This window comes from Myxocyprinus asiaticus, chromosome 14 (assembly GCF_019703515.2).
Source record: "Myxocyprinus asiaticus isolate MX2 ecotype Aquarium Trade chromosome 14, UBuf_Myxa_2, whole genome shotgun sequence".
NCBI lineage: Eukaryota > Metazoa > Chordata > Actinopteri > Cypriniformes > Catostomidae > Myxocyprinus > Myxocyprinus asiaticus.
In genome coordinates this window covers 5,548,581-5,561,308 of record NC_059357.1, presented here as the reverse complement: position 1 = coordinate 5,561,308, position 12,728 = coordinate 5,548,581, and the positions used below count along the sequence as shown (strand labels likewise).

Below are 12,728 nucleotides of genomic sequence, written 5' to 3'. Positions count from 1 at the left end.
GGAGGGACATGTTATGGTATTATAACATTGAAAAAAAAATGCATGTGGTGTGATATCACCATAGATACCTTACTTTTTAACAGCATGTTTTTATAGCAAAGTTGAATGCAATTACAGGCCTACAATCAGTGTTGGGGAGTAACGGAATACATGTAACGGGATTACGTATTTAAAATACAAAATATAAGTAACTGTATTCCACTACAGTTACAGTTTAAATCATTGGTAATTAGAATACAGTTACATTCAAAAAGTATTTTGATTACTGAAGAGATTACTTCGCATTTTATTGTCATTTGTTTCATTTAATATTTAGTCTTTTCAGATGGAAAACATTTATACATATAAATGATGCGATCCAAAGTGCATTTGAACAGCGGTGAAACACTTTCTTATGATGTGTTACATTCATACGAGCAGACAGAGAAGTAAGTTTGAAGTAAGTTTGGAGCAGAAGAAATAGAAATAAACCTTGTGCAAATTGTCAGCTTTACGCTAAGATAAAATGCTATTTCTAAATTAAATACATGTTGGATCATAATTACTTTTTTCTAGTAAGACCTTTGATATTAGGGCAAAAATCATATTCTTGATAATAATTTTTGTATTGTTTTTCTGTAAAAAATATCTAAAAATCTTTAAAACAAGATCAATTTGATTAATCTTGTTTTAGAAACAACACTGCATAAGATATTTCGGTTTTTCAGAGAATGTATTTTTAACATGTGTATTTTGTCTTACTGTACTGGCAGAGTTTTTATAGTCAAAACAAGTGAAAAAATCTACCAGTGCTGAAGAAGTAATCCAAGTATTTAAAATACGTTGCTGACCTTGAGTAATCTAACGAAATACGTTACAGATTACATTTTACAGCATGTATTCTGTAATCTGTAGTGGAATACATTTCAAAAGTAACCCGCCCAACCCTGCCTACAATGCAGCTTATTTTCATACTCACAGCTTGTTAAACAAAACACTTGTGTGTTGTAAAACATCTGTAAAACAAATGTAATCTCTCTTGGTGCTGTTTAACATGACGCAAATGATCAAGAAAGCACAATGATCAAGTGATGTAACGTGAACTTTCAGAATTGATTTTGTGCTGAAAAGTTGAGTTGTATGTGTTTCACTTTTTGTCCAAAACACCATGTCTATTTCCATTCCGTATTGGACACGAACCCAGGATTCAAGAAGACTTAAAGGGATAGTTCACTCAAAAAATGAAAATTCTCTCAAACATTTACTCACCCTCATGCCATCCCAGATGTGTAAGACTTTGGACATGTACCATATTAAGACAATGGTATATGAATAAGTTTATCATATAGTAATGTACTAGTAGTACCATGGTATTCTTTGAATTACCTTGAAGCACCATGTATAAACAATAGTATATGTATATGGTAATCATATCTAAAATTACCAGTACCATGGTATTCTTTGAAGTACTTTGAAGAAACATGTAAACATGTAGAATAGTACATAACGATGGCAATTGTATATCAAAGTACCATGGTATTACCATCTGATACCATCAGAAATCACACTGTTATTGCCCAGATGTGCCCACAAACACACACAAAGAATTTGCCTCTGATCAGAAGCATCTAGTACATACAGAAATACAACAGCTAGACACAGAATTGCAGGATAAGCTGAATAGTATACTCTATGAGTTTTTATACAGGAATGTGCAAAGGAAATTATGTTCAAATGGGTATGGGTTTGTAGAGGTAGTAGTATAACTATAAAAAAGTAAAATGCTAAAATTTTGATTTTTCATTTTGACCACATGGGTTTGTAAAGGTTGCATGTATAAATATCAATATCAATTTACATGTTTGTTTTTTTACATGCACATACATTTCATATTGCATACTGTATTGCACTATACTGTACCATGGCTTAGATAAACATCATGCTTTGTCTATGACAGTATGCTCTGTGCATCTGTTTGAAAAATAAATAAATAAAGTAGCTTCAATGTAGCAAGCTACTTTTGGTGTGTAGCTTGTAACTTTGTACTTTTTCTGAAGTGTAGCTTTTCGCTTAGCTTAACTTATTTTTTTGTTGAGTAGTTCGTAGCTTAGCTAGCTAAATGTTTTGAGTAGCTTGCCCAACACTGCCTTTAAGTAATATATACAATATAAGTATGCAGGATGCTGAAACAGTATGCCCAGTGAGAACTCTGCAAGGTGTAAATGCAAACATGCATATTGAATATGCATATCTAAAACTGAATATGATGACATAATGCAATATGTAGAGTAAATTCATGTCAATCAGGCCACTTTTTGCCATTTATCTCAAGGATAAAAAGTGACCCAATTTATCCAAATTTACTATATTAGGTAAACAAAAATAAGAGTGAAGATAGAGACATCTCTCTCTCTCTCTCTGTGTGTGTGTGTGTGTGTGTGTGTGTGTGTGTGTGTGTGTGTGTGTGTGTTAAATGTGAAATAGGCATGGGCTGACTCTGTACACAATGAAAGTACGGTTAAAATCCAACACTGAGTCTCTCTATCTAACCACCATCTTCTTATTTAAGAACTTCATTTGTTTGCTTTTCTACTGCAATATTCTAATCCACTTCTCCCAGTTGAGTAGGACAATAAGCTACAATGATGAATACATATTCTGAAAATGTCTTTGAAGGGTTTAACTGTTTTTATTCATTCAGGTCTATTGTGGAATATCGAGTAGAATTTAGTTCATATATTTTCCTTCATCAGTCTTTTAATGGCAGGGAGTTCCAGCATTGAGTTCCACCTGTTTACATACTGTGATGTCATCACACTAATAAACTTATGGGTTAAAGATAATACAAAGGTGTTGTCACCAACATCAATGCTAAACTCCTAGTATCAGATGATTACTAGTAATTTCTTGATTATTTGGACAATAAAGATGACTTAATGTAATGTGAAGTTAGGGATAATGTACAGTCAGCTGATCATTACTGCAAAATAGACCCTGACAGGGTGATCAGGACCCCAACACAAGTGGAGGGACCTTGTATCACCCTGAAGGGATTTATAGGCTAACTATTTTTTTTATTTATTATCCCACTGCTTACAAAATAAAGGTCAGTCATCATCATGATAAGCTTAAATACTCAATCGCTCACGGTTCTAGTCAGAATTATACGACTATTTGAGTTTGTGCTGACTCTGATCACCTTCAGTCTGGTGGCCTCTGTGGGCCACTTCAACTTTTCGTTCTGGGCTTGGTGCATGTTCACATGGTGCTTCTGTTGTTTTGTGACTCTACTCATCATTATCCTGGAGTTCACCAGCCTGAATGTCAAGGTACCCATCTCCTGGGATGATTTCACCATGGCTTTTGCGATGTTGGCCATGCTTACTGTATGTTGTTGGCCTCCTCGGTCATCTACCCCACATTTGTCTATTGTCTATTCATCGAATGCATGTGGGATTGCAGCTACTAAGATGTCCTGTTTATCCTACATCCTGTATGCAACGGAGGTGGGTCTTACCCAGCGAGATCAGTGGGTTCCTGTCTACCGTGTCAGGCTTGTTGAAGGTTCTAGAGGTGTTTGTCTTCTTTCTTTCTTTCTTTCTATCTATCTATCTATCTATCTATCTATCTATATACTTCCTTTATTCTGCAGAACACAAAGATTTTTAGAAGAATATCTCAGCTCTGTAGGTCCATACAATGCAAGTGAATGGTGACCAGACCTTTGTAGCTCCAAAATTCACATAAAAGAAACATAAAAGTAAACTATATGACTCTAGTGGTTAAAGCCATATCTTTAAATCCAAGCGATAGGATAGCTGTGAGTGAGAAACAGATCAAAATTTAAGTCATTTCTTTTTACTCTAAATCTCTACTTTCACGTTCACTATCAGATGTGAAAGTGAAACTAAACAGGCACCACATGTGACTTTCAGATGTAAAACTGATAGTGGAGATTTAGAGTATAAAATCTTCTATTGTGTTCTGTTGAAGAAAGAAACACTTCTGGGATGGCATGAGGGTGAGTAAATGACGAGAGAATTTTCATTTTCGTGTGAACTATTTCATTAATATCTACTCCATTTCTAACAGGTCATAATTTATTAAGTCTCTGTGTACATACACTCACAACTCTGCTATCAGTCCCAGTTCAGTCACTCCTAACACCACACAATGTTTACATTTCCACAGAAAACATAAGGAAAGAATTTCCAGTGCTGTGAATCGAGCAGACCAAGTCCTGAAAGTGACCACTGCAAGATAAAGAAGAATTTACATTTATGCATTTGGCAGATGCTTTTATCTAAAGCAACTTACAGTTACTTATTACAGGGACAATCCCCCTGGAGCAACCTGGAGTTAAGTGCCTTGCTCAAGGACACAGTGGTGATGGCTGTGGGGATTGAACTGGCAACCTTCTGATTACCAGTTAAGTGCTTTAGCCCACCACTCTACAATAGGGAACACTTAACATTCCAGGTAGCTCAAATTAAAATGATAATGATAACAATAAATGATGAGATAACCACTTTAACTGAAGTGGGTTTTTTTTAAACTGTAGACAAAGAATGAACACGCCCATGTATTTTTCTTTATCTGTAATCGCTTGTAACATTGATTTCTTAACAGACAAATGCCTTGTATTTTAAATCTAACATGAGTGCTCTACATCACACTCTTATCAGCAGAAGTAAAAGAATAACTTAAGTGTAACCCAACACTTCAATCCTGTGATTGGTATTCTGAAGTTACTTAAAAGGATAGTTCACCCCCCAAAAAATAATAAATTAATTAAAATGAGGTCAGTTACCCTCATGTTGCACCAAACCAGTATGACTTTTATTTGACCTTAGAGTACAAAAGATGATTTTGTTCTATTTTCCATGCAATAAAAGTGAACCAAGGATAACATTATGCCTAACATCTGCTTTTGTGTTTCACGGAAGAAAGTAAGTCATACTGGTTTGGAGGAAATGATGACAGAACTTTCATTTTTGGTGAACTATCCCTTTAAACTAGAAGGTTTCTTCAGACCAGAGTTCAGGGTCCAGAATGAGCTCATAGGACAAAAGCAGACCAGTAACCAATGGGAATCTTGGAATGGGATTGTAAAACTGATAAGCTTGGCATAGCTTTATTGACGGTTTCTATTCCAGTGTTAACATGAACAAATAACTTGTTTGCTGCCATATCATAAGGAACTGGAGATATGCTGCAAGACGAAACCCGGGAACTCTGATCCGGCCAATGGTTTTCCAAGAAATAATTTGCAACCTTGGTGGATTACACAAACCAGAGGAAGACGTGGGGAGAATTTCGAAAAAGAGGTCAGATTGAGATATGGATGGCCACACAATGAAACAACCCAAAGAGGCTCAAATAAATGTAATGCTATTTTGAGAAGTCATAAACGCTGAAGACAAGGCAATCGGACTTGTTTAACAATTCAATTCAAACTAATCAGACTATATAATGTTGCACGTGGATTTCAGAACACTGATTTTGCCTGTTGGCATTGTGCGCATGTTGGAGGTGCTTCTGACATGTACCTGCTTTGCATTGGTGGCATCAGCGGGTGTTGTGAACAACAGCAACTCGTCCCACTGGGCCTGGTGCATGTTCTGCTGGTGCTTCTGTTGCTTCACGACCCTCCTTATCCTAATTCTGGAGTTCACCAGCCTGAACACCAAGGTGCCCATCTCCTGGGAAGACTTCACCATGGCCTTTGCCATGTTGGCCACACTTATGATGGTCACTGCTTCAATCATCTACCCAACATTATTCACCTGCCTATCCTGCTCCAGGCAGATAGGGGCATCAGTGTTGTCCTGGTTCTGTTTTGGGCTCTATGCGGCCGAAGTCTGGTTGGTCCACAAAAGACCTGGTGAAATCAGTGGCTTTCTCACCACCGTTCCTGGTCTGCTCAAGATCTTGGAGACATTTATTGCCTGCATCATATTCACCTCTTTGAATCCCGTGGACTATAAGAGGTTCCCAGCACTGCAGTGGTGTGTTGCCGTCTACTCAATATGCTTCATTTTTTCGTTGATAATCATTCTTCTAACAATTGCCAGGCTGTTGCCTGTATTTCCGTTTTCTTTCGACAAGACGGTCACCATCTTTAACATCCTGGCTCTGGTGATGTACATAACTGCTGTTGTTATCTGGCCACTGTATGGATTTGAACCACGTCCCTGTAAAAATTGTCCAAAGAATGATCTAATAGTGGTCACCATCATGACTGTCATCAACCTGTTAGTCTACACTGCAGACACAGCTTACTCGATTAAAGTTGTATTCTTTACCCAACAGGAGCAGAGTAGCACGACTATAGACTAGGAAATCGTCGATAGTCAGATAGTGAAGGAAGTGTTCAGCACACATGTGAACTCGAAATCGAGACAAAGTGTGGTGACTTTGAAGAAGCTAAAATGTAAAATAGCTCGATTTATTTACATGTTTGGTTACTACATAATTCCCATACTTCCATTTGTGTTATCTCAAAGTTTTGATGTCTACTAGAATTCAAAATGTAGAAAATAATCATAATAAAGATTCAGTAGGTGTGTCAATACTTGGTTGTGTATACAGGATGCTATGCCAGTGATTAGTAAAAGTTTAGTATGAGTGGTTAATTCCCAGACAGTCATACTGTCCATAACGACATACATGGTCAATATTTTTTCATAGGAAGTAATCATTCATGGGTTAATCAATTATTAACCATTATATAGCCTACAGTTAACACAGTATGAAGTATCAGTTAACTGCAACTACACAATAATATGCAACTTAAATGTACAATGATTGTTATTTTTATTATCAGGTTTTTAAAGCTGAAGTATGTACCTTTTTCAGCCCTTAATACGCCACCCTGGTGCCAACGTCACACACCTCGCCCATTTCACAAGCAAAAGGGAACTTCAAGCTGAGGTATCATTTTATCTAGTTATCTAGAATATCGAGTTTATATTGAATGTAAACATTAGCTAGCTATCTAGCGATAACAGCTCACCGACTGTAACTATCATGATATCCTGAGTGGTCTTTCCACTAACAGCAAACCGTCTATGAAAGTTCACCAAACATCTTTGTCCATGTGAGTTTTAATGTATTTGTACTGTGTCCGCATTTTTTATTAATTTTTTTCCCCCAACTTGTACCGTTGGATACATATCCTGACAAGTTCAGCTAAATTCCGCCTTTGATACTGAACCTGCCTCAATCCCCGGTTGGCTTCGTTTGGCCCAAGGGTAATTGACAGGCCAAAGACCATTGGCTATTGGCCCCGAGAAAGTCCAGAGGAGGCACGATGAATTCCCGGAAGTGACAGTGGGAACACAACTGGCCCTGGCACGCACTAGCACGCCCTCATTTAGCCCAATAGTGGAAACGTGGCTACTGTGTATCTGTGGTACTATAAAAATTCCTGTTTGTTTTGAGCTGCCCGCATAGACCCGTCCCAACAATGTTACTCAACCAGTGGTGTGAGTTGGGGGTGGGACTATCGGACTGTTTGAACAACTGCAGACAAGGGGTGTTTTTGCAATTCCGTTCGGTGGCGCTAGTGTTGCAGAAATTACATACTTCAGCTTTAAGAACATTGTTGTAGATTCTCACAAAAGCCCAAAAGGTTTTATGATGTGAGAAATTAGATTTTGCACGTTTGTTGCTGCAAAAATAGAGAATTATATTTTCATTAATAAGTTTGTGGGTTTCAATTAAAAAAAATAAAAAATAATCCATTAAATTGAACCGAGTAGTCGTTAACAAAATACAATAAAAAAAACGAATTAATTTACATTTGTTAAAAATTAATCAATTCTATTGGATGAAATTCTGATAATCTTAAATATAGGCTAAAATATTTTTTTAAAGTAACAGATTTTTTCATCTGGGTCTATAAACATATTTGAATATATCCTTTATGTAACTAAAGCTTTTCTAATAATTATGAAAGCTATTCTTTGCGACTAAGTTACATTTAAATATATCCATTCAGTTTGGGCCTCTCAAGAAACCGCATTGAGGAGGACAACAAAGCAAACACCAGAATAAAATATTTTTTATTAGAAAAATAATGTTTTTATCTTGTACATCACAAATTTTCTTTGCCCTAATTGTTTTAACTGTTAAACACACACTCAAATATATATATATATATATATATATATATTAGCCTATTTTTAAGAGTTACACATTTCAATTTCATGACAAAATTCCATCAAATTTAATTATTTAATGTTTAAAAAAATTCAATTAATAAAACTTAAAATATGTAGATTTTTTTATTATTATTATTAAATATTTCTCAGTTCAATTTGATGGAATTTTGTTATGAAATAACAAATAATTTGTTATGAGTAAATCTTGAAATGTTTTTTTTTTGAGTGCATGCATTTATACATGATTAAGTGAATGAGTAAGAGAAAAACCACCAGGAAACTACAGATGAGAGTTTGTTTTTACTAATGTTGGAAAGGAATTAAAATCAAAACATAAATATGGGCATAAATATAGCAGTTAACATGCAGGTTCAAACAAGATGGTAGAGATGGAGATACATAAAACATGAGTAGATCCTGACACAAATAAATTGGTTTATCTAATAAAAAATGTTGGTAACACTTTAGAATAAGGTTGTATACATTAACAATAAGGACAAACATAAATATTAGCAGAACACAATAGTGGAAAATACTTTTGCAACATTTATTAATTTTTGTTAATGTTAATTTCAATATATACTATGCATAACATGTTACAACATTACATTTTAGTTCATGCATTATGTACTAATATGAACTATCAATGAACACCAGTATATTTACCAAATAAACATTTATTTAAGCTAGCTTAAGAATGGCTGTAAAATTTATTTTTCATTGTTAGTTCATGATACCTAATGCATTTTGTTAACATGTAGAACCTTACTGTAAGGTGTTACCAAAATTTAAAGTCATAAAACACCAAATGACCATCTACATTTTTTTTTTACAATGACATAAAAGAATAATAAACAATTTGTAAAAGAAACCAGACTGTAATGTTTCATGTGCTTTACAGGTTGTATGGGTTTTAAAATACAAAACAATAAAACAAAGTTATAACTTTCTGACATCCAGTGTTTTTTTTGTTTGTTTTTTTGTATAAAAATAATAAATCAGACCCTCATACGGAGTGCAAACTTCTTTAAAACCAAAACGCCCAGACATTACATCAAGATGTTAAAATCTTAACATGTGTAACAATGTTTTAAAAGTATCTAGTTGCGAGCGATAAGAGGTAGAGCTCACTGTTACATGTAAAGAGAGAACAATTCAGGCGAACCTTTGAGTTCAAGGCTTCCTTAGAGTAAAACAGAGGTAAAAATATATTTCTGGTGCAGTAAAATAGCTCTTGACTCAGTGCCTTATTACATACATAAAGGTACATACTCACTGACTTAGGCCCAGGTATACTTCGTTTTTGTGCGTTCCGGATCGCCAGGCGCCAGGTCGACCGCGTTGCCTTTGTGAGTATACTTTTCTGACAGCGAACGAATAGGAACGTGTTCGACGCATGCGCACTGCAACTGCTTTAGGCAAATTCCAATCAAAAGTGATCATCCCTTTGCCCTACTCAATCCAGAGGACAAAGCTCTTGATGTGGGTACTCTGAAGAGAGCGTGGCACTACAGTTTGAATATACCCTTCACTACAAGTCTTGTAAAAGGGCCCTTTGTGAAAAAATGTACTTTCTTATTTTTGTTTGGAACAACACTTTGAGTGGCGCCCCCTTCCCAAAGTGCCCTTCAAGGGCACAAAAATGTCGTTTGGAAATCGCCCTTTTAGTATAGTCAATGGCCAGCACAGACGAGGACCGCGTGCGCGAGTCAAGAAAATCTAGGCGGCTGAGACGCAATTTGTGTCACACATACTGCACGCAGAGGGATCCGCAACGAGCACACCCGAAGTATACTTTGGCCTTAAGTCGTCCTAATGAATCAGATAGGCTACCAGTCTCACTGGCTCCCCTTGAGGCTGACGATGGTATTGATGAATAATTCGTACCAGAAGAAGGTGAAGCCAGTGGACAAAGCTGCCTTCAAGAGACTGGGCGAAAGACCCTTAAAGAAACCCTTTAGTCCCTCTTCTCTGGCTATCTTTACCACACAGTCTACAAATCCATGGTACGTCCGCACCTGCACAGAAAGTACATTATAGAATGATTACTTTATGAAAAAAGGATAAATATAAAATGTACATTCAAAAGCTGTTATAAAACAGTCTCTAAACATTCACTACCAGCCTGATCTCCTTTTTGGACCTCGAAGTTAAACTATATAACAGTTACGTACAAAAGTGTCATCCTTAGGGCACATATTTTTTGAAATCCCTGAACCTAGTATGAGCAATAGTAATAGTGAGGCTCACCTAAGTAAACCACACTAATTATAATAGAGACAATTTCCCTTGAGCGCAATGGAGATTTTAACCCAGATCCTTGCAGTTACCACCCAAGATCTTCAACCACTGGACTGCAACACCCACCTGTCCAAACTGTAACCTGGCCTCTTCAAATCCACCCACTTGAAGTCTCTTTTTAAACAGGTCGAAAGGATACGTGAGAGTTTTACTGATGACTCCAGCAAAACTACCGCTGATCAGACTCTGTAAACTTCCTGAAAACAGAAAACTGGTCAGAGACACTGGCACAGAAACTGAACTGAACAAGACAAAATATAAAAATCTTCAAGGAAGAGTTCACCCAAAACAGACGTCAAGACTGTTACTGAAAAATGATTAAATTTGGGTTGTTCGTATGCCTTCAGAAGAACTACTCAGGTGAACTACTCCTTTCATATGCCTTAAAATAAAAACACCTTACACATAGTTTAAATGTAAACTTTAGACTGTAAGGAGCATGCTTGGCTCTGACCTTTAGATTTAGTTTCCTGGGGCTGCATTAGTTTCTTTAGGACGTTATAAAAGAAGAACTGCAGGCCTGCGTATGGAAACACTGCCACTAGAGTGGGTGTGAGGCCCCTGTAGAAGGCAAGGGGCCCCTCTGAGTGGTACATCATGGCCACAGCATGTCTGAGGTTACGATATATCTGTACACATAAAAAAAATTTGACTTAGTATCAAAAATCTCTGTATATCTCTACTACTGTTTTGCAGAGAAGCACTAATACACAAAAGCACCTCTGACCTTGGGTTCGCCCTGAGCAGCAAAGCGTGTGCGTAGAGTATCCAGCGGCTGGCAGGCCATGGTGGCGGAGCAGGCAGCCAAACCGCCACAGAGAAAATGAACTCCTGCTGTCTGGCTGTTATAGGCAGTCTTCTTATGAACCAGCTCTGTCAGGGCCTCGAAACTTGCAAACTAGGGCCAAACAGACAAACAGCGATATGTGTTATCTGAGATTCAAAAGTATGATATCAAATTTGTCAGTATAGAAGAGAAGAGAAGAATATATTCAGGGAACTGATACAAACTGATAAAAATGCATACCTTGAATGCACTGTAGAATAAAATAGAATAGAGTAGAACAAAAAAGAATAGCATTTAGGGAATGCAGAGTGCAGGGAACCCGCAAACTGGTAAAATGCATATCTTGAATGCCGTGTAGAATAGAATAGCATTAAGGGAATTCAGAGTGTAGGGAACATGCTAATTAGAAAAAAAATATATACATATATTACTGTGCAAAAGTCTTAGGCACATAAGATGTTTCACAAAAGCATTTGTCTTAATATGGTTATTTATATCTTCAGCTTTAGTGTGTCAATAGGAAATATAAATGTTAGACTCCCAAACATTACTTTTGCAAATAGAAAAGATTTGAATAGAAGAACAGGGAGCCCTGCAACAGATGTCATGGCCCCCACAGAGCCCCCCACTGAACATCGAAACAGTATGAGATTACATAAAGAGACAGAAGCAATTGAGACAGCCAAAATAGATAGAAGAACTGTGGAGAATTCTCCAAGAAGCTTGGAACATCCTATCTGCCAACAACCAAGAAAAACTGTGTCCAGGTGTACCTAGGAGAATTGGGGCTGTTTTATAGGCAAAGGTGGTCACACCAAATATTGATTTAGCTTTTTTATGTTTACTGGACTTTATATGACATTAAGTGATAAATGAAAACTATTTATGGCATTATATTTTTTAAGAAATCCTCACTTTGAAAGTTTTTCACAAGTGCCTAAAACTTTTGCACAGTACTGTATGTTGAATGAGGTGTAGAATAGCACAGAATAGAATAGAGCAGAACATAACAACATTTAAGGTATGCAGAGTGCAGGGATCATGCAAACTGGTAAAATGTATATCTTGAATACGGTGTAGAATAGAATAGAATAGAATAGAATAGAAAGACATTTAGGTAATGCACAATGCAGAGAACATGCAAACTGGTAAAAACGCATATCTTGAATGCCATGTAGAATATAATATAATAGAGTAGAGTAGAGTAGAATAACATTCAAGGAAAGCAGAATGCAGGGATCACGAAATATGGTAAAATGCATATCTTGAATGTGGTGTAGAATAGAATAGAACAGAACAGAATAGAATCTTAAGTTATAATTATATGATGTCATTATGTTAACATATTTTTAACTAAGCATAATTTATTAAATACAGAAAGATGATTCCACTCACATCAGAACTGTAACCTGGATGTATTTTATTTAGCCTCTAGTACCTGAACTGCCCCATAACACACGGACAGCAGCTGGGCAGGAACGTGACCTTTCCAGAAA

The 12,728-nt window shown here is 36.5% G+C and overlaps 2 protein-coding genes and 1 pseudogene across 2 annotated transcripts in view; 2 read left to right on the top strand and 1 right to left on the bottom strand.

Annotated features, from left to right (window-relative positions):
* Nucleotides 1–3,098: 3,098 nt before the first annotated feature.
* Nucleotides 3,099–3,878, top strand: LOC127451483 (myeloid-associated differentiation marker-like; annotated as a pseudogene).
* Nucleotides 3,879–5,006: 1,128 nt separating this feature from the next.
* LOC127451959 (myeloid-associated differentiation marker homolog) lies at nt 5,007–8,289 on the top strand. The gene has a single exon (XM_051717052.1). The coding sequence runs from the start codon at nt 5,452–5,454 to the stop codon at nt 6,316–6,318; it is 867 nt and encodes a 288-aa protein (XP_051573012.1). The 5' UTR covers nt 5,007–5,451; the 3' UTR covers nt 6,319–8,289.
* A 136-nt stretch (nt 8,290–8,425) lies between these two features.
* Nucleotides 8,426–12,728, bottom strand: part of slc25a19 (solute carrier family 25 member 19) — a 5,627-nt gene continuing 1,324 nt past the window's right edge. Inside the window, exons 3-7 of the mRNA XM_051717051.1 lie at nt 12,671–12,728; nt 11,173–11,343; nt 10,900–11,074; nt 10,512–10,642; nt 8,426–10,162 (exon numbers count right to left, since the gene is read on the bottom strand). The exon at nt 12,671–12,728 is cut by the window's right edge and continues 98 nt beyond it. Coding sequence (XP_051573011.1) covers nt 9,983–10,162; nt 10,512–10,642; nt 10,900–11,074; nt 11,173–11,343; nt 12,671–12,728 — 715 coding nt within the window. The 3' untranslated portion in view covers nt 8,426–9,982. The remainder of the gene's footprint in view (nt 10,163–10,511; nt 10,643–10,899; nt 11,075–11,172; nt 11,344–12,670) is intronic.

Coding starts and splice junctions, on each gene's coding strand:
- LOC127451959 (XM_051717052.1), top strand. CDS start 5,452: ATGTTGCACGTGGATTTCAGAACACTGATTTTGCCTGTTGGCATTGTG.